Source organism: Zea mays, chromosome 2 (assembly GCF_902167145.1).
Source record: "Zea mays cultivar B73 chromosome 2, Zm-B73-REFERENCE-NAM-5.0, whole genome shotgun sequence".
NCBI lineage: Eukaryota > Viridiplantae > Streptophyta > Magnoliopsida > Poales > Poaceae > Zea > Zea mays.
In genome coordinates, this window is record NC_050097.1 from 33,586,416 (window position 1) to 33,611,570 (window position 25,155).

Genomic DNA, 25,155 nt, shown 5'->3' on the forward strand with positions numbered 1-25,155 from the left:
GGCGGCAGGGGGCGGCGCGGCGACCTAGGGCAGGGGGCGGGTAGGGGGTAGGGGCGGCGGCTTAGGTGGGGAGGGAGAAAATGAGGGGGGGAGAGGGAGAGGGTTAGGGAATAAGGGAAAGAGGGGGGGGGCGGCTGGGCCAATTGGGCCCAAGGGGGGGGCGCCAGGGGGCGGCTGGGCCTTCCAGGCCCAAGAGGGGGGGCGCGCAGGGGCCTGGACCGGCCGGGGTCGGCCCACGGCGCGGGAGAGAGAGAAAAAGAGGAGAGAAAAAGAGAGGGAGAAAAAAGAAAGAAAAGATCTTCTCCACATTTTCGAAATCCGATCTTTCTACATGAATGCAATTGCGCTTTCAAAGCAATCAAAAGAAATGCAAGGTTCGGCATGGTGCATCAAACAGCATAAAGTATTTAGGGTTTTTCCTACACGGGAGATCCAAACCGAATCCCGCTAAACTTTGAAAAAGGTCAAGGTTTAGCGAGGGGAAAAAGAAAAGGGAAAGGTAACGCCCGAATTTTGGCGAGTAAAGAAAAGAAAAAAATTCAACTGCAAAATTCGGGGCGTTACACATACCCACCCAAAAAAATCTTTGTGCCTGTTTCTGTTTGACCCTCCATCATGACAAAAATAATTCGGTTTGATTAAGGTAATGTGATGAATGCATGATTGAAGGCTTTATGGAAGCATACTATTTAACACCAATGATTGGTTCTGCTCATTATCTATTGTTATTTTGTTAAAAAAAGTCTTCTGGTACCCATTTTTTCTAGCTACCTGGTTATGATTCTCTCCATTTTCAGCAACATGCTAATGAGAAAAATGACACCAAACTAATGGAAAATGTAATCCATGTTCTATCAAGATATTTCTTACCGCTGCAACCAGGCACAACTGACATAGTCTTCAGGTATCTCATTGTATGGTCTGAGTTAGTTATATTAATGATGTTTACTATAGGTTTTGTTTGTTGTTTTTATATTACTGTAGACCATGATCTAGCCTCTATAAAATTTATTTTAGTGATTCATTGCATCATATTACTCCTATCTTTTTGCAATATAGTCGATGCCATGCATACGGACATGGAGGTTGTGTTCGAGGTGCTGAAGAGCCTAGAGGACGTTGAGGAGCTGGACCCCGAGTAGCTGCATGATCCTCACAAGCTGCACGCGTGCGTGGAGAAGGACACCTCCTTGTCGGACTCGTGCGGCGTCGGCCCATTCGGGCTGGTGGTGATGGCGCCCGAAGGCATGCAGAGCAGGAACAGATCACCGTATTCTTCAGGGAGTGACCAGGATCTCAGCTTCTCGATCTATGCTTCTTTGTGATTTCTCTTCTAATTTGTCTACCTCCTTTTTCTGCCCGCGGATTGGAGCAAGAGCAAGGTGGTCAGATCTAGATCGAAAGTCAGCGAGACGAAAGCCGTTTTTACCTCACTGGTCAAGCAACACTATTCACTCTTTGATCCAACATGGGAAGCTTTATTTCCTGAAGCACTAGCTGGGAAGTCAGTGAGACGAAAGCTCACAAGGGCAGGTCCAAGGGCATTGATCTTCCTAGCACCTGCAAACGCTGCCTCAGCATCCATGCGCCTCTTGAAGATCACCTGGGCAGAGCTGGCACTGTTTGCAACATCTGGCTTCACTTCATTGACATGACCGTATTGGCTAAAGATATTGATAAGGTCACACTTTGTAGGAGAAATGCATGGCCTGCTGAAGTGCAGCACCAGATGTTCTCTCTCTGCTGAAGACCACATGGTGATTTTCTCTCTCTGCTGAAGACCACATGCTGCTACAGAGAGCTGCCATAGCATTTCTCCACAAGATGCAAGTCCAACCATTTTGTTCTTCCAAGAAAATACTGGCAGTATCCTTTTTCCCCTATGTACATATAAACCATACTTCATATGATGGGTCAACCATTCTGTTAAATTCTTTACTGTTAGAAATCGCTCACGATGACGCAACAACTACAGTGCAATGTTTTTATGCTTTCCTATAGAGGGCATGCTATTTCTTACTTCTATTCTATTTATGCCATTCAAACTTGTAGCTCTCAATATTTTGTGGGTTTAAATGTTTTTGTTTTCTTTATTTGCGATACATCTAAATCTGATTTTCTTTGTAGGTATGGTGAGAGTGATGGTTATCCTTCTCAGAAAGGGAGAGATCAAGAAAGATGAGATATAAATTCATATGCTACCAGAACAAGAAAGATGAGAGCGGTTGGTGGCCAAGGCTCCTGAAAAGGACCTATGTTCTTGAAGGTTGACTGGACAAATGGTATGCCGAGGATGTCGAAGATGTTGGATGTTAGAATTTTACTTTTGGTTGATTATGTTTTTTCTTATGCGCCTAACAAATCTAGATATGCAACCAGACATGCTTTATTCTTGTTCCTATTTTGTTTTCCTTATGTATTAATTCCTTAACTTGTAATGCACATGATGTTTTCCTTATGTATTAATTCCTTAACTTTTAAAGCACATGATGAAGGCTGGTTGTCGGGTAAGTTCTCTTAAACTTTGGTAAGCTTACGTATTATCGCTATGGATCTTTTGAATCAATTACAAGGTAATTCATTTAAAAATCATAGTAACACATGTGTACCTAAATATCATATATAAAAGTCTGTACGGTACTGATGGTTGCAATGTAGTGGTGAAACAACTAGATTAAAATAACAAAATTTATTTATGTATAGGATCACAAATGTATTAAGAAATCTTTTCTCATAACAGTACCGTGGTATTATTTGTTTCCGTTGCAACGCACAGGCACTCACCTAGTATATATATATATATATTGCTATTGTGGGCGTCCACCAGCTTCACTGTGCTCCCGCGCGCGCGCGCCCCCGCTCTCCGCCATCAGCGCTCCCCGGTTCCCCGCGCGCCACCGCTCTCCACCATCAGTGCTCCCCAGTCCCTCGCGCGCTCTCCACCATCGACCGCGTGAAGCTCCCCCGAAAACCTCCTCCACATCAGCGCCCCCCGGTCGCCCGCCGCCATCAGCGTCCTTCCACCTCGCCCGCGGCCGCGTCCCCCGCGCCCCCCCCCCCCCCCCCCCCCCCCCCCCGCTCTCTGCCATCAGCCGCGTGAAGCTCCCCCGAAAACCTCCTCCACATCAGCGCCCCCCGCCATGCCCTGTATCTCGCCTAGCACACGCCGTGCCCACGCAGGTAGCCACGGATCTTGCCCCCACCGTCGAGCTTCCATGGTAGGCATCCCCCTTCTATACTAGGCGGCCATGGCATGAACCCATCCCCTATCCGTGCCCCCATCGCACGGGCCCAAATCCTGGAATGATGCCTTCCTCCTCCTCTGCTGCCTCCGCCCTACTCAGGCCTTTGAGACTTCCACTGGCGATACGCACCCACCAGGTACGTGCACCCCTTCTCCTCTGTTCCTACTATGCAAAACCAAGCACTCAAACTCTAGCTACGTATTCATATCTGAAGTTACTGTTCCAATCGATGATCAAGGAGCAGACACAACTGATCGAACTCCTATTGGAATTCCAAACACCGCTCCACTAAATATTTTCCCACAGGTGTACGTGCACCCCTTCTCCTATGCTCCTACTATGCGAAACCAACCACTCAAACTCTAGCTACGTTTTCAGATCTGAAGTTGTTGTTCATAGAAAGGATCTACAGGTACTGATTTTCTTTTTTTGTTGTTTAAGATTTTTGGGTTAATTCTCTTTTATTCCCCCTACATACAAAAATATAGTATTAGAAAATATACACCAAATAAAAATCCAAAATAATTCCATCGCAACTTTTTGCTTCATCCTTCCTTGTATACTCCTACTTAAATGCACACTAAAGATTGATGTGCACCATGGTCATTGTACCCAGCATGGTGATATTACTGTGATTTAACCTCACTGTTGTAATTATAATTAATAGCATGTCAATTATTTTGCAGTTTCAAGCAGTTCGGGAAATGGTCCATACAAATCCACAAATTTTGCAGCTTTTGTATTCTTTGTTTGGGATTACATTCTATGGCCTCTTATGTAGCACCTGCCTAAACATTTTGCTGGTAGCACGTTATAGCCTATGCTGGTTGAATTGAGCAAGAATAATCCTCCAAATCTAAGGTTTATTGATAGTATCATGATGAGTGTCTTCAATTACTAAATGAGCCCTTTGAGGGCGGAGGGGCAATCATTCTCTTATTTGATTAAATTTGACTATTTCCCCCTTCGTTTTTGGTTTTGTCTACTTCATTACAGCTTGCCAATTGTCATAGATTTTTGGTATTTTGTGAATTGTTGTTTAGCGATTTTATAAATAGATAGTGTTATCTCATTTTTCTGTCCATTTCCTCAAAATCTCTAGGGAATTCTTAGACCAACCTGAGGAGTAAGAAATGCCTCATGTTATTAGTGTTACACCAGACGTACAGGAGGCCATTGGATGGGTAAGCATGACATTGTTGAGCTCTGCGATCCTCCATTTGAGGTCACAAAATCATCTTTTGATTTGTTTTTTATATTCAGCTTGAGTCCATGGGGTTCGACTGAGCATGTGTTATTGAAGCATTCTTTGCCTGCGATAGGAATGAGGAGCTATCTGCAAACTATCTTCTTGAGCATGCTAGTGAGGAAGATTAAGCCAGAGTAGTTTTCATATGGTGAGGACTCTGCCATCCTTGGTTTGTCATCCTCCTAAACAGAAAACATATATGGCAAGTGGCTCACCTATGGGGTGATTTCCTTTTTTCCTTTTGAACCTTGCCTCTTGTCAACATCTGACCAACATTGATCAAGGTTTTTAGTTCCAAGTGACTAAGAGTTGATATGAAGCTGACAATCATTTGAATTGATTTCTTTGTGCAAGACTTGTATTACATAAACATTTAAATACATGTAGCTGAACATTTTAGTAGAAATGTTATAGTTGCGATCTCCCATCATTGTCTTTCATTAGTGTGGTGGTAAACATTAGTTCTGCCCCTGTATGCATATAGGCTGGGGGAAGTGCAAGGATAAAAGGGAGGATGATGAATTGACAATATGTTTGCGACAAACTATCATGCTGCCCTCAAGTGTGGATGATGAGTGTAGATAAAATGTTAACTGTGCCAAGGCTGTCATTGCCAAGTGTATTGCCTTTGTAGTTCTAACAGAATGTTAGATAAATGCAACAGTTGCGTAGCTAGACTATTTGCTATTTTTATGATAAAAATATTTGCTTGACCGATTACCCGACGTTGAAGTTACAAAATGATAGTAGCATATTACATGATCTGAAACTGGAATTACATAATCGAATAGATTACATCAGCTGTGAAAACACTTTGCATCCCATTTCGCAGGGTACAAACATAGCTTTGCGTCAATCGGTGCTAGGCGAATGCAGAACGCTTGGTAGCCGGTCAGCGCTATGTGTAGAACACATACTCCAGAGATGAAATTGGATCACGAGCACTGGAATAATTGTTGTCAGGTTTTTCTCATTACCTGAACTCCATTATGTGATTGGGTTAACCCTACCAAGATGTAACACTGTCTGTCTCCCGTTTTCTTACCAAGCAAAGTTAGCTCCAAATGAAATGTTATGTTCTCTGAATTCTAATGCATATAAGCCACACAAATGAAATTTTACATCCAAAGTCACCTGACCATGAATCTGTTGAGTTTTTATTGCTCTTTTATGCCAGCTGCATTGAAACAGGCAGATCCTATTAACAACTCCGCATTGGCTCTCTGCCCCAGCCATGGACCCATGGCAGCGGCGGTTTCGCGCACCTCAAAGACATGGGTGGGGAGGCATCGCGGCTGCTGCACGCCCTCTGGAGAATGCTTATCGATCATCAGGTGCATTCGATTACGCTTTCGGTTGCTGCATTAAGAAATGAATCAATCGAACTGTGAACCAACTACTTGAAATTTCATGTGATGTGGGGTATAGTGGCAATGCATAAGCCCACATGGAGCACTGGGTCTTCGAGGTGACACACTGATATTGCAAATGAACACATCTGTCTATGTGGCTATGGCTACGGTATACATAGAGTCGTACATTAGGTAGCTTATTCAATCAAATAATGTCTGGTTTTTTCATGAAAATGATAATAATCTTCTATGTAAACTTGGTCAAACATAAGACATTTCACTTAAAATAAAACCAGAACGTCTCTCTTTTTGGGTGGAGATAGTATTAATATAATTTCGAAAATTCTGATCTGCGAGTTGGTACTTTGATAATTCAAATCCATGTTGCCAACTAAAAGCTAACTGATATAATACTTTCTTCAACAGTAACTATCATACTATATGCATCTTCTATGATCTATTAAAGTACCTCACAAGAGATCCAATTAATGATTCACACCTGCAAGATAACACCTGTAGTGGAAATCCAGTTTTCTGGCGTGAGTCTGAAAATTTCAGAAACAATGAAAGCATAGAAAAAAATGTTGTTGTTGGATAGTACCTAATTATCATGTGCATGCCCCTAGACCCTCCATTTTTCTCTTAGCGAGGAAGCAGAAAACCAAACTCATATACAAGAAATATTAGTCAATACAAAGTGACCAAATTTCTCGAGACAGAAAAAGACATGTGGGATGCAGAAAGGGACTTGAAAGTTGAAACCATTGGCTGCATGTACTGCGGCAAAATATTTCTCTTCTTCTGGCAGTACAGTAGCCTGCATCATATCTGACATCCTTTGTATAGTATAGGAAGTCTACATGCTCCCAACTACATTACCCCTTCTTTGAAGTGGTGAGCAAAGCCAGAAGTTTGAGTGGGGCCCAAAACCTGAGTGGGGGCCTAAATAGAAACCTACTTACTAATGGACCTTTATAGCTACAATGAATAAGATAAAACTCCACTGAAACCAGAAAATTGAGTGGGACCCCATGCCCCAGTCAGCCCAACGTGAGCCCGCCCTTGCTTCTCTGCTCAGACATGCACATAAACCGAATTCGTCTCATTTATTTATGTTTAAGGTGTGTCGTTTATTCACTTGCTCCAGCTGCTGCTATCACCCCAACCAAATCAGTTTTGAAGGCGGAATTATCTAACAACATTTCCAAAGGGAATATTTCAAGTTCACCTACACGGCTGCACCTTCTCCCGAACAACCTGGAGCAAGCAATCATTTCCTGTAGAATAATATGCACATAATGAAATCATAAAACCTTTTGATTTGAACAAAGGGAAAACAATAAATATGAGAAATAGGGTGCAAATAATATGTCTAATAAAGGTATAAATCGAAGACCAAGTTCTCATGCTGCAAATGTAGATGATAATACAAATGAAGTCTGGAGCTTACAGTTCTGTAGAGTTTGTTTATTAATCGAGGTTCTTTTATTAATGTTGAAGTTGTTGGAACTTTAGTTCGACAGAGTTTGTTGCCTTTTCTTTTGGCTATCAAACCCATTTGTATTTTTATTGCTTTCATCAAGTGGTATTGTATCTCGAACTTGTGCTTTGATGATTTCTCTTTTACCTTTTGAACATAGGCATAGGAACGGTTTTCTGAACTGGACCACATTAGCAGGACATCGTTATGTTCGATAGATGCACAAAGCACTACTGGATTCGAGGTTTCAGTTAAGGTTGAACAGTTCGACTCTAACACATCGAGGCGCTAGAAGTTTGGGCAAGAAGAATGATGATCATTTATAGTTTGGGGCAACCAAAATCATTATTACGACAATGGCTAGGGTCCAAATGATTCTCATCTTCAAATTTCGTAATGAACTGGTTGTAGAATTACAATTTTTTATTGTCTTGACATTTTTTAACACTATCCTGAATGGTTGAATGGATGCTAGAATTATGTCAAGATTTTTCTGTGCCGTCGCAACGCACGGGTACATGTTCATTTGGAGGCTGAATAGCACCTTCATGCCCAATAATAGCCATCTCTATGTATTGATAGAGCGTCAGATACTCACACCAATTGTCCCTTTGATTTTTTTGGTCTGAGCTTGTTGAATTGTCTAATACCAACAATTATATTTGATGAAAGTACTTGTATAGTTAATTTTTAAATGTTACTCGCAATTTTTAAGCAAGGTGCTATTTCTATGCACTTAGAATTATTTATATCTGCCACTCGTGTGTTATATTTGTCACAAGAGAAGCATCATTAATTGTTTGAACCAACAAGGAGAGACTGGTCCCAGTAATTGGCAGGGGCTTCTTACAGCAATCTTAGTCGCCTCAATTTTCTTCTACAAATTAGGAAGGCACATGAGAAAAAGGGGTGGTACATGTTTGGACATACTAGGAAGTCTCAGATCTTTTTAGCTTTTGATAGAAAAAAGTTATTCCATATTTTGCTCTTCAAAGTACCCGAACCTCAATTTTCTTGTCATGCTTCAACTCTGGCTTACAATTTCTGCATACACTAATGGTTTGAATAGCTGTTTTGCATTGCCTTCATACTTAGCAAAAAACCAATTGTTGATAGGTCTTAGTATACTTAAGCTTGTAATGCAAGACCAGGTTCATTTTTGAGCTCAAAGGTACTCTAATTACTTATCTGAACTTTCTCAAGTTCACAATTCGAAAATTGGAAATTGTAGGCTGTTTCCTGTATTTTTCCCTTTCTAAGTCAAATTGTCCAATTTGAGGATCACTCAATCTTTCTTGCTGATGCTTGTCTAGGTTCATGGGTCTTATGTCCAGAAACTTAGCTGGTCTCCAAAACTCCCATCTAACCGACCATTTGCAGGTTTCTGTCCTGATAATGCAATGGTTGTTGACAGATACACTGCAATCCTTGGGGCTCCATTTAAATTTGAAATTTTATTATACAGAAAGTACCACCTAATATTGTCCACAGTTTTGTACATCCCATTTTTTCTACTATGGTCCAAGGTGGTAATATAAAATTATTCAGAAATCTGCTTCAAAAACAGCTAATCACTGTTGTTTTCAGAGATTCACAATCTCAGACTTAGGGCCTGTTTGTTTACCCCCAGATTATATAATCTGGATTAAATAATTCTAAGAGGCAAACAAACAGTCTAGCTTATTTGCCTAGATTATATAATCTAACCCCTTGGATTATGATAATCCATAAGCAAGTGAGGAGGTGCTTATTTCAGATTATTTTTTTCCCACTTCCCCACTACCCTTTCAAGTTTCCTAGAAATTACCCACCATTGCCATTATAATCTACCGAATCGTTTTTGCGCCTATCGGATCGGAGAAGCCCGCCGTCCAACAGAAACACGCCAGATAATCTGGGTAAACAAACATGACTACTCAGATTATATAATCCAAATTATATAATCCAGATTATATAATCCTCCAAAAATAATCCAGATTATATAATCTATTGGGGTAAACAAACAGGCCCTTAGCCATTTTTTCTGTTAGACTGCAGATAGTTCTTAGCCTTTTGATTGCCATTATTTTTTAATAGCTTTGTGCCCCGTAAATTACAGGCTTTACATACTTGGCGTGCCACATAATATAATATGTATTTGATTTTCATGATAAGACATTAATATATGATAGTATGATGTATCTTAGGTTCCTGGAAGTACCATGAGAGACTCTTTTTTGGTGAATGGTGTTGCATTCAAGAAGACGTTTTCATATGCAGGATTTGAGCAACAACCAAAGAAGTGTGGATGGCTTCAGTTTGCGCTTTGCCTATATGAACATAAGCCACTTCTACCCGAACCTGAAAACAATCCAAGCTACTCTTGTCAGTGCAGCCAAGCAAAGCAATGGTGCCTTTAAATTTTCATGCAGCTTCCAGTTTTTGTTTGGTAGGAATACTTGCTTTCGGCAATTACTGTAGGTGGAATACCCACAACATGAGGTGTTAAGAATCTCCTTGCTTTAATTTATTTCCTCTAATGATTTGCCTCTGCTGCGCAGGGTTCTGTAGGGACCGAGATTCTGGATACCTCACTCCCTTGATTCAGAATGACTCCACTGAGTCATTGCTCCGTTGGCAATGTCAGCCTGTTTCACATCGGAACTACAGGACCACCCGAGAAATCCAGATAAGAAGGTTCCAGGGCTCGGCGAGGTATTCGAGAGTAGCATCGCCGTCGCCTCGGAGACTGCTGCAGCCGCAAACAACATTCCACCTGATCAGTATCTACACCGATGGAGGAGACTGATCCGTGTGACGCGCGCCAAGCTAAGGAAGCGCACGGCCACCGAAGTTCCTGTTGGGAATTAGCTGCAGGCCATTGTTTTTCCTTTCCCTGCACATTGTGTTGATCTTTTTATTTTTTTGGGGTTTTAGGATGTCATGTTGTTTGGTGGAATGGAGATGTGCTATTGAATTGGTTCTTTGTGACACAGTTGATTATCTTGTTTCTGTGCTTTCTTAGTGCCCTTTTCTTGTGATTTAAGTTGTAAGTAACACTTTCCCTACGCATGTGAATACTGGTTAGCGGCACGGGCAACGAACGCCTGCAATTGCAACATCACTTCAATTTGGTCACTCCTTGAGTATCTTCAGGATGTCACATCCAGCCGCAATTTTCAGCCGGCAGGGAAACAAGAACAGCTGTTTTTTTATCATTATCTGTGTATATGTATCTGTTTGAGTCTCTGGTATACACTACAGTTAGTCTGGCAGAAGCTTTTCCTATAAACATTGGAAGGCCCTCTGAACTAAAACATGCGATACTAAAACTTAGTCAAGTTAATTAGAGCACAATAGAATCTTTTCTTGTTCGTTTCCAAATATTTGTTGTAATTGTTGTGTACTAACATTTATTGAATAATTTTTACACCGTCGCAACGCACGACACTTACTTAGTTACTATTTAAACGTACGTGTTGTGATGAGTCCAAGTCGGGCTGCAGAAAGCGGAGAGGGAAAGGGGAGAGGCCTGCATTATATTTGGCAACAGAGGGGGTGTAAGTACTGCATGCTTATGTCTGATGTCTCGCGGTGTACTTGGACTTGGGGATGCAGTGAAACCAATCTATCTTATCCATCAGTCAGTGTCAGTGTAATAAGGGGCACAACAGCTAATATATAATAAGCTAGCAGGTGCCCGTTACATTCTAAGGAAGTATGCCGATTACATTCCAGTGGAAACAGCTCCATCTGTCAATGGGGAAAACGAATCTCCAAGGAGCTTGGGCGATGCTACAGAGCGAGATGAAGATGGAGGTAGTGTGGCAGCTGATGCTTTGCTAACTTTAGTGAACTCAGAGGGCCAGGCGGCTGGGAGCCAGAATAATGTTGAGCAGGCCAGTTCCAAAATAACCGATGATCGCCGTGTTCTTAGTGCCATGATTGGGATTGTTGATCCTAAATTCAGGAAGCAAATGTCCAGGAGCGGAGCTGGAAACGAGGAGTCGATGTCTGACGCTGAGACGGATGAAGGCGTCGAGGAAGGTGATTCAGATTCAGGTTCAGATGGCAGCGACAGCGAGGAGGCCCGTGCGTTGTGTACCTGAGTCGATGTTCAAATATATTTGTACCTTATGCAATGTGTACCTGAGTCATATCTCATTTATATGTGAAAATTCAATAAAGCTTCCTTTATGACTTGTAAGAATCTGGTGGTCGGTGGTTTAGTGGCTTATTCATGAAAAGGAATGGAGTTGTTTGAGAATAATGGAGTCGGTATAAGATGCGATGAACAACGCCTTTTCTGATATATATGGATTCAAGTAGGTATATCCTAATACCTAGAATGCTCAAATAGGAACATTCTAGCAAGCTGTTTTTAGCATCTGTAGAATGGACATATTCATTGTAGATCTCGGCTCCTACCTTAAACCGATGATTGATGACGCAGCATGTATTCTCTCTAAGTATCTGAATATGCGCATCTTTGTTTTGTACAAAGATCTCTCTCCTAGACAACTCATCTGATATCAGCACAGTTTAGACGCCCTTAGAAAAAATGAAACATCAGAGAGTAGCTTCTATCCGTCAAATATGGTTTCTCCAAACAAAAATGACGAGCTGAACATCAGAGTAGACAGCTAGCTCAAGGACGCCCTCGCTCTACACGCCAATCTTGTTACACTTTTTTACCTCATAGTGATCTTTGTGCATTGCGCACAACATCATGTACCTTACTACGTTTTCGTGCTTATTGAAATCCTGTGAGCTCTACTCAGTTTTTACCTATCTTTTGATTTTACCCACGGAGAAACATTGGCTGGGTGACTGCCATGAAGGCATGAACCTTAAAAAAGTTTGTTTTTTCAATTCTAAATATCTTGTGACTTATTTATATTGAGCATGTGTTTACAAATAATATTCTCATCAGCTCATGCTCATGTGGTATTTTAAGCCCTGCCTCTACATGGACGTCGGCCTCGCTTCCGCGGTCACCGCGCTCCGGACCTGCACCGATGTCGCGCACCTCGCGCACGTGCTCGAGCAATTTCGCCTCGCTTGGTGCGGCAAGCTCGTCCGGGACGCCCGCGTCGTCGCTCCGCCAAGGGCCTCTGCTTTGACCTCTTCATCATTAGGGGTGGAAACAAAGCTTTCAATGCATGCTGGAGGTGCGCGATGTGATTGATATTATCCATGCTTGATAAATGATGACAATGGTGATGGCCATGATATATGGTCAATATTGTAATGATCTTTTTCCGTGTTTTAGGCTGTCATGTTGTTTGCTGGAATGGAGATATTTCATTGTTCACTTGGTTCATGTGACAGAGCTAATTACCTTATTTTCGTGCTTTCTTAGTACCTTTTTCTGAGATTTGAGTTGTAAATTACACTTCCCTAATCGTGTTGTCATTATAGCTCAATGACATTATTAAAATCATATATATAAGTCTATATATGGTACTGATGGTTGCAATGTAATGGTGAAATAGCTAGATTAAAGTAACAAAATTAATGTATGGGTAGGATCACAAATAGATTCCGAAACATTTTCTCATAACAATATAACACACCTATGTACATAAGTTATCGTGTTCTTATACGGTTCCGTTGCAACGCACGGGCACTCACCTAGTATATATATATATATATATATATATATATATATATATATATATATATATATATATATATATATATATATATATATATATATATATATATATATATATATATATATATGGTATCATGACATTTTGACAGTTTGATGATTTTCTGACTTTTTTGTATTTTCTATAATTTTAAAACAATTGCATTGCAAGTCGCGGTCATGTCTCGTGAAAATGGTGTTCGAAATTTCTAGTTCATTCCTGATTTAGGCCGTAACTTGTGCTCAATAACATGAATATCATTTTTGCATTCATTATTTGCTATTTTTCGGGTGACTTACCGTTCAAATTTGAATTATCCAAATTAATTCAATTAAATGAACTAAATCCAACAAATATAGCAAACATTTTGAGAAATGTACCAATATTAAACATGTAGGTACAAAAACTGTAGAAACACTCCACAAAAAGTTTGGGGAAAAAATAAAATAAACCTTGCCAAGTGGCTATAAAAGACACACTCGACAGAATATGTGTTTGTCGAGTGTCTTACTTGGGCACTTGGCAAAGAAAAATATTGCCGAATGTCTGACTCATGCACTCGTCATAGGTAACGGACGTTGGCTGCTTACAGCGAATTGTTGAGTGCCTAGTTTTGACGGGAGTTGGGCGTTTCTTTGTCGATAGCCTTTTTATGCCGAGCTCGACAAAAATGTTCGTCGCCGAGTGTTTTCTTTTGCCAAGTGTGGCACTAGACAAAGTGTGTTTTGCCGAATGTCCGATAAATTAACTTTGGCAAAGCAATAAGCATCTGTCAAAAGTCGGATTCCGGTGGTGACGTGCAACTTTTTCATGTTGTAAACATGCTATTAATATTTTTCTGGATTAAATTAGTATCGAATGTACTTAAATTTCTAATAACATTATTGCATCATATACCCAGTACAAGTAATGTCGTAAGCTTACATATAGGCAACCTTTATTGCAGTACATACATATATGCAACAGCCCAGTATATCTTGGGTGCGGGGAGGGGGATGCTAGTATACACGTAATTTTGGAACCAAGAGAAGTTTCTTTTTCCGGCGGACTACTAGTCCGAACACCTGCGACACATCAATGTCGCGACCCTCCTGCCCCGGTGGTAAATCCCAGTCAAAACGATGCACGAGGTTCGCCAACATTAGCTCTACCGTGGCCATCGCGAAGTTCACCCCGGCGCACATCCTTCGTCCAGACCCGAATGGCAGGAACTCGAAGTCACTCCCCTTGAAGCTGACATGAACGGCGCTGCCGCCATCCATGAACCTCTCAGGGACGAACTCCTCAGCATCGTCGCCCCAGTAGCGCGTGTCCCTGCCGATGGCCCAAGAGTTGATCAGGACCTGCACCCCGACGGGGACCGTGTAGCCATCGATGGTGCAGCTATCCATGGACAGGTGCGGGGCCAGGAGCGGCGTCACGTTATGGATCCGGAGGGACTCTTTTGTGACGGCCCTCAGGTAGGCCATGTGCTCCAGGCTGTCTTCGCCGACGACTCCATCATGCCCCTCGGGCGTGCTGCTCCTTACCTCGGCTTGGAGCTTGTTCATCACTCGTGGTTTCCGCATGAGCTCAGCCATGGTGAACTCGAGCAGCGAAGATGTGGAGTCTATCCCCCCGATAAACACGTCCTGCAGGAGAGCTTTCATTTGCTCCCTCGTAATATGGCCGTACTCCTGTCGAACGGAGAGCAAGACATGTATGAAGTTATCGTCATCATCGTCCTTGAGATCACTCGCCGCCGCCGCCTCATACTTGCTCTCACGATCCTCGATCAGCCTATCGAGTAGCTCGTCCCACCTCCTCCTCAGTCTCTCGGACTTGGCGCGGACCAGCTTGCTGAGCACGCCGAAGCGAGCCAGGAAGGGGAAGAAGTCCTCGACGTTGAAGCCGACCAGCAGCTTGGTGGTGTCGAGGACAAGCTCCCGGAACAGCTTGTTGCGACCCTCGCTCCGGAAGGACTTGCCCATCACGGCGCGGCACGCTAGGTCGTTCGTGAACGAGCCGAGCAGCTCGCCCACGTCCACCGCCGCACCAGCGGCCGCCGCCTCGGCGATCCGGCCCATCACCACGCTCACCTACCACCAGTAGTCCAGACGTCCAGTACCAGGCAGGCACAGCGTGTGTGTCGGCCGCGTCAAATAACCGCAGTACGTAACTAACCACGCGTAGAAAATTCCATTCATGAATCATGATCAGGTAGGTACCTCTTCTTCCCGGGCGTGGCGGAACGACTGCACCCTGTTGACGCTGAGAAGGTGCGTGGTGATGAGCTTCCGCCCCCGCCGCCAGCAGTCGCCGTGCGGCGCGAACCCGACGTCGGACGGACCGTACAGGACGACCTCGGAGACCAGGGCGTGCGGCCGCGACGCGAACACGTGGTCGTGCGTGCGCAGCACGGCCTCGGCGGCGCTGGACGACGACACGACCAGCACCGGCGTGGAGCCCAGGCGGAGCAGCATGAGGTCCGCGCCAAGCGTCCTGGCGAGGCTGCGGAGGGAGACGTGCGGGAGAGAGCCGACGAGGTGCAGGTGGCCGAGGACAGGCACTGCCGGAGGCGACGGCGGGAGGCTCTGCTGCCGATCTGCAGGCTGCCGGTGGCCCCTTGTCCTCTTGGTATCGAACATTAGTGTTGTTGCTCGCGCGTTGCGCATGATGAGGAAGAGGAAGGGAGAGAGGAGCAGCAGCAGAAACAATGCTCGTAGACTCGTCACCTCATAAACGAACTGCTGCCCTGCCAGGTTCTCCATGGTAACGAAATGGTGCCGCCGCTCCGGTTTACAGAGCTCGATCGATATGGAGCTTGATATATCGCTTGCCACTTGCGAGTAGAAGACGGACACCATCGACGACCACATCATGTGTATACGTCACTCACGTGATACAAACATTTCGAATTTATTATTATTTAGAGCGATGGGATTTGGAAAGACTGTAGGCAATGATTAACCCCTAAGGCTATCTATAGTCTGACCACATATTTTTATATTTAAATTTTAGGCCCCGTTTGGTTTGAGAAACTAAAGATTAGTCCCTCTATTTTAGTCTCATTTAGTTACTAAATTATCAAACGGTAGGACTAAAACAGGGACTAAATTGCTTTAGTCCTTAGTCCCTGAAGATGTGGCTAAAAGGGACTAAACCATATTAATTCCACATTTGCCCCTCATTTAATTCAATTATACTAATAACAGGAGAATGTTAAAGGCTATTATAGTCTTTTTATGTGTCATTTAGTATATTCTTATTAATTTTAGTCCCTAGAACCAAACATGTTAGAGACTAAACTTTAGTCTCCTAACTAAACTTTAGTCCCTAGACTAAAGAAATAAGCATGGCCTTAATCTATGAATAATACAATCTAAGTTGTAAAATCGTGTTTTAAATGATCATATGGTAAACTGCTAGATAGGTTGTAATCACCCTAAAGGCTATCTCTAGTGGCTCTTCTATCTTATTACATTTCTCGCCTTCTATTTCAAACTTCACTCTATAAATAATGATATCTATACGACCATATTTACGATCTACCAAATACATATTAAACATTTATAGACACCCTAAAACTATAACGGTCGTCCCTAAAAGACACCCTAAATTTAGAAGCAGACCCTCCTACCCCTAAATCTAGTATGTTCACTCTCTTTCCCCTAAATTTTTTATGCTCTAAATTAAAAATTAAACATGGAACTAATATGTGTACCTTTTTAGACTATGACAAATACATATATGAAAAAAATAATTTAAAATATACTAGAAATATGGTGTATTATGTATAGGGAGATGATTTAGAGATACTAGTACAATGCACGTGTGTTGCACGGTATGTCAATCATCGGTCCAGTGGCAAATCAATGTGATAGACCCTCCCGACAAAAAAATAAATTTAAAATTAAAGTGGACCCTCCCCATAAAGTAAAATTAAAATTAAAGTGGGCATATGACCCACATGCCAGATATTAAACTGCATATACTACACTTTATCTTAACCAAAAAGTCGAGAAAGGCATGGGTTAAAAAGAAGACATACCCCTTTTATAGCATGCTCGGCTGCTCGTCCTCCTTCAATTAGTGAGGTGGTTGTTGAGCACCAGGTTTGGCACCTGGGCACGGTCGGATGGTCCGACCATGTGGTCTGGATGGTCTGCCGATGTAGCCTGGATGGTCTGTGATTAGATTAACTCAGGCAAGAGTCCTTATCCCGCACGTCCTTATCCAACGAATCGTGCGGGAATCCGTTGGGAAGCATCTAGCACAGGTCCAGACCTCTACCCTATATATATATATATATATATATATATATATATATATATATATATATATATATATATATATATATAAAGAGGGTATAGTCAATTGAGGCATCACTCATTGATCAAATCAATTTATTTACCAGTTCCTTTACTTTATTGCTATATGAGTAACAGTTATTAGTCTTTCTCATCCTCAATCTTCACCCCTCCTCGATTCCATATTGTTTAGAGACTTCTTCGGTGACCTATCATTTCCAAGACAACCCTAGGATATTTCCTCCCTCTTATAGAGTCTCTCCTAGGAGGGAGAGATCCAGGTTCACGTGTAGCGCATGATGAGGAAGAGGAAGGGAGGAGGAGCAGAAGCAATGCTCGTAGACTCGTCACCTCATAAACGAGTTGTTGCCCTGCAAGGTTCTCCATGGTAACGAAATGGTGCCACTACAGTTTACAGAGCTCGATCGATCTACAATGGAGCTTCATATATCCCTTGCCAGTTGCCAGTAAACATCCATTTTTAATGATGCTAAAAAATATAAAATAACAATAATTATTTTTGCATATCAATATATTTTATCATATTGATTTCGTAGCAACGTACGGACATATATTTAGTATATCATAAAGTATGCATCGCCAATATTAATCACTTGTCTGAATGATTGCTTGGTAGAACATGCCTGTCGAAATCATATATGAACTGAGACTGTTACACCCTTCATCGTCATCAAGGAAAAAGACAAGGCAACTTCAATAGATTAGCTAAAAAATTAGTTAGATTTACTAATTTAGCTACTCTATAAAATAGATTTCACAAAAAAAGTATATTAGTCCAACAGACTCTGTAAATTTTAAGCTCTGTATAATGAGTGAAGCAGTCTATCTAAGAATAGAGTGAAGATGTATGAATAGAGAGCTATTAAATTTAAAGAGTTATCTATAGAGCTTTTTTATTATAATTACCAAATTTATGCCTTGTTTGGTTCCTTTAGTCACTAGACTAAAATTTAGAGTCACTAAAGTGCCTCGTTTGACTCCGGTGACTAAACCGGACTAAAGAGCATTAATTGCTATAAATAATGATTGTATTGTCCATATTAATTAGTGGATGATTGCTGCAAAAAGAAAATGAAGAGAACAAATAAGGTAAAATTCCTACTTAGTCCCTTTTAGTCATCTCTTATGACTAAAGAACTAAAGTTTAGTCACCCCATTATGTCGGCGTTTCGAGACCGGGGGGTCCATGGACCGACGAGTAAACTGTCGCCGCGTGCCCCAGCCCAGATGGGTCGGCGCGAGACGGAGCGCGCAGGGGGGGAGAGGCAGCCGGAGAGAGAGAGATGGAAATCCCGCGGCCTTCGTGTTTGTCCCGTGCCCAGGTCGGGTGTGCTTGCAGTAGGGGGTTACAAGCGTCCACGCGGGAGGGAGCGAGCGGCCTCACGCGAGCGCCTGTCCCGTTCTCTTCCCCGCGCGGCCAACCTCCTGTAAGAGGGCCCTGGTCCTTCCTTTTATAGGCGTAAGGAGAGGATCCAGGTGTACAATGGGGGGTGTAACAGAGTGCTAACGTGTCTAGCGGAGGAGAGCTAGCGCCCTAAGTACATGCCATCGTGGAAGCTGGAGAGGTTTTGGCACCCGGTTCGTGTGGTGTCGTGGCCGTCGGAGGAGCGCTAGAGCCTGGCGGAAGGACAGCTATCGGAGCTGTCGAGTCCTTGCTGACGTCCTCTTGCTTCCGTAAGGGGGCTGAGAGCCGCCGTCGTCATAGAGCGTGCGGGGCGCCATCATTGCTTGTCTGGCGGAGCGAGCCAGATGGGACGCCGATCTTGTTTCCCGTAGCCTGAGTCAGCTTGGGGTAGGGTAATGATGGCGCCTCCTGTTGACGTGGTCGGTCCGTGCCCTAGGTTGGGCGATGTGGAGGCTCCTCCGAGGTCGAGGTCGAGTCTGTCTTCCGAGGCCGAGGTCGAGTCCGAGCCCCTGGGTCGGGCGAGGCGGAGACCGTCGGCTGAGGCCAGGGCTGAGTCCGAGCCCTAGGGTCGGGCGAAACGGAGTTCGTCGTCTTCCGGGGCTGAGCTCGAGTCCGAGCCCTGGGTCGGGCGGAGCGGAGTTCGCCGTCTTCCGGGGCTGAGCCCAAGTCCGAGCCCTGGGTCGGGCGGAGCGGAGTTCGCCGTCTTCCGGGGCTGAGCACGAGTCCGAGCCCTGGGTCGGGCGGAGCGGAGTTCGCCGTCTTCCGGGGCTAAGCCCGAGTCCGAGCCCTGGGTCGGGTGAAGCGGAGTTTCCTATGGTGCCTGAGGCCGGGCCTGGCTGCCTGTCAGCCTCACTCTGTCGAGTGGCACAGCAGTCGGAGCGGCGCAGGCGGCGCTGTCCTTTTGTCAGGCCGGTCAGTGGAGCGGCGAGGTGACTGCAGTCACTTTGGCTCTGTCGACTGAAGGGCGCGCGTCAGGATAAAGGTGTCAGGCCACCTTTGCATTAAATGCCCCTGCGATTTGGTCGGTTGGCGTGGCGATTTGGCCAGGGTTGCTTCTTGGCGAAGACTGGGCCTCGGGCGAGCCGGAAGTATGTTCGTCGCTGGAGGGGGGCCTCGGGCGAGACGTAGATCCTCCGGGGTCGGCTGCCCTTGCCCGAGGCTGGGCTCGGGCGAGGCGTGATCGAGTCCCTCGAATGGACAGATCCCTGACTTAGTCGCACCCATCAGGCCTTTGTAGCTTTGTGCTGATGGGGGTTACCAGCTGAGAATTAGGAGTCTTGAGGGTACCCCTAATTATGGTCCCCGACAGTAGCCCCCGAGCCTTGAAGGGAGTGTTAACACTCGCTTGGAGGCTTTTGTCGCACTTTTTTGCAAGGGGACCAACCTTTCTCGGTTGCGTTTTGTTCCGGTGGGTGCGCGTGAGCGCACCCGCCGGGTGTAGCCCCCGAGGCCTCGGAGGAGTGGTTTGACTCCTCCGAGGTCTTAATGCCTCGCGCAATGCTTCGGCTGGTCTGGTCGTTCCCTCATGCGAGCTGGCCGTAGCCCGGGTGCACGGTCGGGTCCCAAGTTCTCGGGCTGGTATGTTGACGCTGTCAATGGTTTGGCCGGAGCCGGGTTTGCGAGAGCAGCCCCCGAGCCTCTGCACAGGGCGAGAGGACGGTCAAGGACAGACTCGACTTTTTTACATACGCCCCTGCGTCGCCTTTCCACAAGGAGGAGGGGGAGGGAAAGCGCCATGTTGCCCTCGGAGGGCACCGAACATGGTGTCTCTGGTGAGCTGCTGGCGGGTAATACGAGTGGACGCCCGTGCCCCATTTGTTAGGGGTCGGCTAGAGGCCCAGAGGCGCGCTCAAAAGTACCTGCGGGTGATCTGCCGGACCCGGTCCCCTTTCGACGGGGTCCGAGGGCTCGATGCCTCCCTCTGATGGGATTCCGTTACAAGATCGTTCCCGCTGGTCTCGGAAATGTCCTAGGGTACCTCGGGAGCGTAGCTAGAGCCTTGGTTATGTATCGAACGTACCCAGGGTCATCCCTCGCTCTGTGTCTGAGGCGGCTGTGAACCCTTCGAGGGCCAGCCTACGAACCCTTGATCAGTAGTGGGCGCGGAGCCCGAGTAGCCTGAGGCGGCCGTTGAACCCTTCTGAGGGGCCGACCTTTGAACCTCTGACCAGTAGTGGGTGCGGGGCCCACATGCTCTGAGGCGGCTGTTAAACCCCTCCGAGTGGCCAGCCTTTGAACCTCTGATCAGTAGGGAGGCTCGGAGCCTGTTTCCTTCATGGAGAAGGATCCTTTTCGGGGTATCCCCCTTTCCCGGTCCCTATTGTAAGAGAGAGAAAAAGGAAAAGGAAAAGGATACGAAATCGATTGACGTGGCGTACCTCTTTGGACGCGGTCATTATGGCGAAGGCGAAGCGTCGCTTGCTTCTCCTGCCAGAGGCGCCGCCTGTCCCACCGCGGAGTTAATGCGACGGGGCGAGTAGTTCGCGGGGCGGCCGTTGCGCGTGCGCGAGCCGTTCGAGGAACGAAACGCGGGCGCGCCGTCTTCACGCCGTGAGAGAAGGTTCTCCCACTGCCCCTGGATGGGACGTGAGCTTGGCTGACGACGTGACCGCTGCTCCTGCCCGCCTGCCACCGCCATTACTGCCGGCCCATTTTTGGCCGTATTGACCGTCGCGCCTGGCTGGCACTGCTGGGTCGTACACAGGGTTGCCTCGAGTCGCGGTACTGGACCTCGACCTCGCGTTTGAGACACCATGTCCGAGGCTTCTCTTGCTTAGTTAAAGGAACCCCTCGGTCGCTCTTCGATGAGCCGAAGCCAGGGGTAGCGGTGTCAGCACGGACAGAGGCAGAGTTGGCTCTAAAAGAAGACTTGGTCGGCCAGAGCCTGGCCGGGTCGTCCACTGGCGGGACCGACGCCGGAATTGAGTTGCCGAGGCCTCGGGCCGGGCTGATGTCTTCGGGGGACAGCTGGCCGAGGCCTCGGGGTGACCGGCCGAGCCGCCTGCTCGAGCCGGATTCTCGGAGAAGACCCTGGCGGTGATGGCCCGGGCGTGATGATGACGTCGTCCTTCAGAGTGGAGATCCTCGGACCGCGTCGCCGTCCGAGGCTAGGTCGGACCTCGTCGAAGGTGTAGTTGACGCCGAGGGTGCCGCTGCTCCCTTCAGCTGTTAAGATCCGAGCCTGCAAGATCGGATTATCTTGTAGTGTGTGTTTTTCTGCGGCCGCCGAGGCCCAAACACACCCTCGCCGTGTTGTAAAGCTGCGCTTCTTTTCCTCTTGTTTCGAGTATCTCGACTTTTTCGTCGGTAACAGAATTGTCTGTGCGAGCGAGAGTTGCTTTTCACGGGAGGCGATGAGTGAGATATCCGTATCCCGGAGGCATAGGAATCCCTCGGCTCGGTCGGCCTTGCCGCTTACGCGCGCTCTTGCCCGTCCATGGGGTTCTGTCACCGACGCAGTCGAGCAGGCCCGAAGAATTGCTTCGGCAGAAGAGCTTTCGAGCGTGAACACTTGTTCGATCCACGGAATCACTTATCCGAACGCGAGTTACTTATCGCAGAAGGTGATGAGTGAGGTATCCGTATCCCGGAGGCGTAGGAGTCCCTCGGCTCAGTCAGCCTTGGCTGCTTACGTGTACTCCGTCGTTTTCAGGATCCACTTTCGAAGTAGTCGAAAAGCAGGAAAGACATTCTAGCAGAAAAGATCTTTTTTTGAGGAAAAATTTCGACGCAGAGGGGGTTCCCCCGTTTTAGCCCCCGAGGGAGGGTCGAGCTTTGCCGAGGCAAGGCTGACCCTTCCTTGATGACTAAACTTTGCGTGGGAACGAGGTATATGAACAACTTGAAAGCATCTTAAGGGTAGAAGCGACGTAGTTGTTAGATGTTCCAAGCGTTGCTGTAGACCTCGCCTTGACTGTTGGCCAGCTTGTACGTTCCGGGCTTCAGAACTTTGGCGATGACGAACGGCCCTTCCTAGGGAGGTATTAGCTTGTGCCGCCCTCGGGCGTCCTGTCGCAGCCGAAGCACTAGGTCGCCCACCTGGAGGTCTCGGGACCGGACCCCTCGGGCGTGGTAGCGTCGCAGGGACTGCTGGTACCGCGCCGAGTGTAGTAAGACCATGTCCCAAGCCTCTTCCAGCTAGTCCAGCGAGTCTTCTCGACTAGCTTGGTTGCTTTGGTCGGCGTAGGCCCTCGTCCTCGGGGAACCGTATTCTAAGTCTGTGGGCAAGATGGCCTCGACCCCATAGACTAGAAAGAACGGCGTGAAGCCCGTGGCTCGGCTCGGCGTTGTCCTCAGACTCCAGACCACCGAGAGGAGTTCCTTCATCCATCGCTTGCCGAACTTGTTGAGGTCGTTGTAGATCCGAGGCTTGAGTCCTTGTAGAATCATGCCGTTGGCACGCTCTACTTGCCCATTCGTCATGGGGTGAGCCACGGCGGCCCAGTCCACCCGGATGTGGTGATCCTCGCAGAAGTCCAGGAACTTTCTGCCGGTGAACTGGGTGCCGTTGTCGGTGATGATGGAGTTCGGGGCCCCAAAGCGATGGATGATGTTGGTGAAGAACGCCACCGTCTGTTCGGACCTGATGTTGTTTAGGGGTCGGACCTCGATCCACTTGTAGAATTTGTCGATGGCGACCAACAGGTGCGTGTAGCCCCCGGGTGCCTTCTGCAAGGGGCCAACGAGGTCCAGACCCCACACAGCAAAAGGCCAGGTGATGGGTATCGTCTGTAGAGCCTGAGCGGGCAGGTGGGTCTGCCTCGCGTAGAACTGACACCCTTCGCAGGTGCGGACAATTCTAGTGGCGTCGGCCACCGCCGTCGGCCAGTAGAAACCTTGTCGGAAGGCGTTTCCAACAAGGGCTCGAGGTGCTGCATGATGGCCGTAAGCCCCCGAGTGTATCTCTCGTAGGAGCTCCTGACCTTCGGCGATGGGGATGCATCGCTGGAGGATGCCTGAGGGGCTGCGGTGGTAGAGCTCCTTCCCATCTCCCAGCAAGACGAACGACTTGGCGCGTCGCGCCAACCGCCGAGCTTCGGCTCGGTCGAGGGGTAGCTCTCCTCGGTGGAGATATCGCAGGTACGGGGTCTGCCAGTTTCGATTAGGCGTGACCCCGCTTCGCTCCTCCTCGACGCGCAGTGCTTCACCCTCGGGGGCCGAGGGTACCTCGGGCCGAGCTGAGGGTGCCTCGTGCCGAGCTGAGGGTGCCTCGGGCCGAGCAGAGGGTGCCTCGGACTGAGCCGAGGGTACCTCGGGCTGGGCCGAGGGTGCCTCGGGCTCGGGTGTGTCGTCGATCTTGACGGAGGGTTGATGCAGGTCTCGGGAGAAAACGTCCGGGGGAACCGTTGTTCACCCCGAGGCTATTTTAGCCAGCTCGTCCGCAGTCTCGTTGTAGCGCCGGCCCATGTGGTTGAGCTCGAGCCCGTAGAACTTGTCTTCCAGGCGCCGAACCTCATCGCAGTAGGCCTCCATCTTCGGGTCGCGGCAGTGGGAGTTCTTCATGACTTGGTCGATGACGAGCTGCGAGTCACCGCGAGCGTCGAGGCGTCGGACCCCTAGCTCGATGGCGATCCGCAACCCGTTGACCAGAGCCTCGTACTCAGCCACATTGTTGGACGCCGGGAAATGGAGGCGTAGCACGTAGCGTAGGTGCTTCCCAAAGGGCGAGATGAAGAGTAGGCCTGCGCCGGCTCCTGTCTTCATCAGCGACCCGTCGAAGAACATGGTCCATAGTTCCGGCTGGATCAGAACTGTTGGGAGCTGGGTGTCGACCCATTCAGCCACGAAGTCCGCCAAGACCTAGGACTTGATGGCCTTCCGAGGGGCGAACGAGATTGTTTCGCCCATGATTTCCACCGCCCACTTTGCGATTCTACCCGAGGCCTCTCGGCACTAGATGATCTCCCCAGGGGGAAGGATGACACCACAGTTACCGGATGAGACTCGAAGTAGTGTCGCAACTTCCACCGCGTCAGGATCACTGCGTATAACAGCTTCTGAACTTGTGGGTAGCAGATCTTGGTCTCGGACAATACCTCGCTGATGAAGTAGACTGGCCTCTGGACGGGCAATGCATGCCCCTCTTCTCGTCTCTCAACCACAATCGCGGCGCTAACCACCTGAGTGGTCGCGGCGACGTAGATCAAAAGGGCTTCTCCGGCAGCGGGGGGCACCAAGATGGGCGCGTTCGTGAGGAGCGCCTTCAGGTTCCCGAGGGCTTCCTCGGCCTCAGGGGTCCAAGTGAAGCACTCGGCCTTCCTTAAGAGGCGGTACAGAGGCAGACCTCTTTCGCCGAGGCGCGAGATGAAGCAGCTCAGAGCCGCAAGACATCCTGTGACTCTCTGTACGCCTTTCAAGTCCTTGATGGGCCCCATGCTGGTGATGGCCGTGATCTTCTCCAGGTTGGCTTCGATGCCCCGCTCGGAGACGATGAACCCCAAGAGCATGCCTCGGGTACCCCGAAGACACACTTTTCGGGATT

The 25,155-nt window shown here is 47.2% G+C and overlaps 1 protein-coding gene, 1 long non-coding RNA gene and 1 other non-coding gene across 12 annotated transcripts; 1 reads left to right on the forward strand and 2 right to left on the reverse strand.

Moving 5' to 3' along the window:
* Nucleotides 1-2,842: 2,842 nt before the first annotated feature.
* LOC103646259 (uncharacterized) lies at nt 2,843-10,443 on the forward strand. Of its 10 annotated transcripts, none has more exons than XR_004856172.1 (8): nt 2,843-3,381; nt 3,552-3,657; nt 4,348-4,429; nt 4,509-4,642; nt 5,327-5,457; nt 5,686-5,828; nt 9,513-9,754; nt 9,867-10,443. It is a non-coding gene; the product is annotated as an uncharacterized lncRNA (long non-coding RNA). The 10 variants fall into 10 exon arrangements; XR_002267135.2 differs by having other exon boundaries at nt 3,066-3,381; nt 3,490-3,657; nt 3,932-4,429; XR_002267134.2 differs by having other exon boundaries at nt 3,066-3,381; nt 3,932-4,429.
* A 3,368-nt stretch (nt 10,444-13,811) lies between these two features.
* On the reverse strand, nt 13,812-15,820 carry LOC103646260 (indole-2-monooxygenase-like). Its single transcript, XM_008670988.2, has 2 exons — nt 15,167-15,820; nt 13,812-15,037 (listed from the first exon to the last, which is right to left on the reverse strand). The coding sequence occupies exons 1-2, from the start codon at nt 15,818-15,820 to the stop codon at nt 13,958-13,960; spliced, it is 1,734 nt and encodes a 577-aa protein (XP_008669210.2). The 3' UTR covers nt 13,812-13,957.
* Nucleotides 15,821-16,777: 957 nt separating this feature from the next.
* On the reverse strand, nt 16,778-16,969 carry LOC111590966 (U2 spliceosomal RNA). The gene has a single exon (XR_004856747.1). It is a non-coding gene; the product is annotated as a U2 spliceosomal RNA (small nuclear RNA).
* Between the last annotated feature and the right edge of the window lie 8,186 nt (nt 16,970-25,155).

Bases quoted from the DNA above. Each gene is read 5' to 3' on its own strand.
- LOC103646260 (XM_008670988.2), bottom strand. From the start codon at position 15,820: ATGATGTGGTCGTCGATGGTGTCCGTCTTCTACTCGCAAGTGGCAAGC. The intron at 15,038-15,166 runs GTACCTACCTGA...TACTGGTGGTAG, and splicing joins GCCACGCCCGGGAAGAAGAG to GTGAGCGTGGTGATGGGCCG.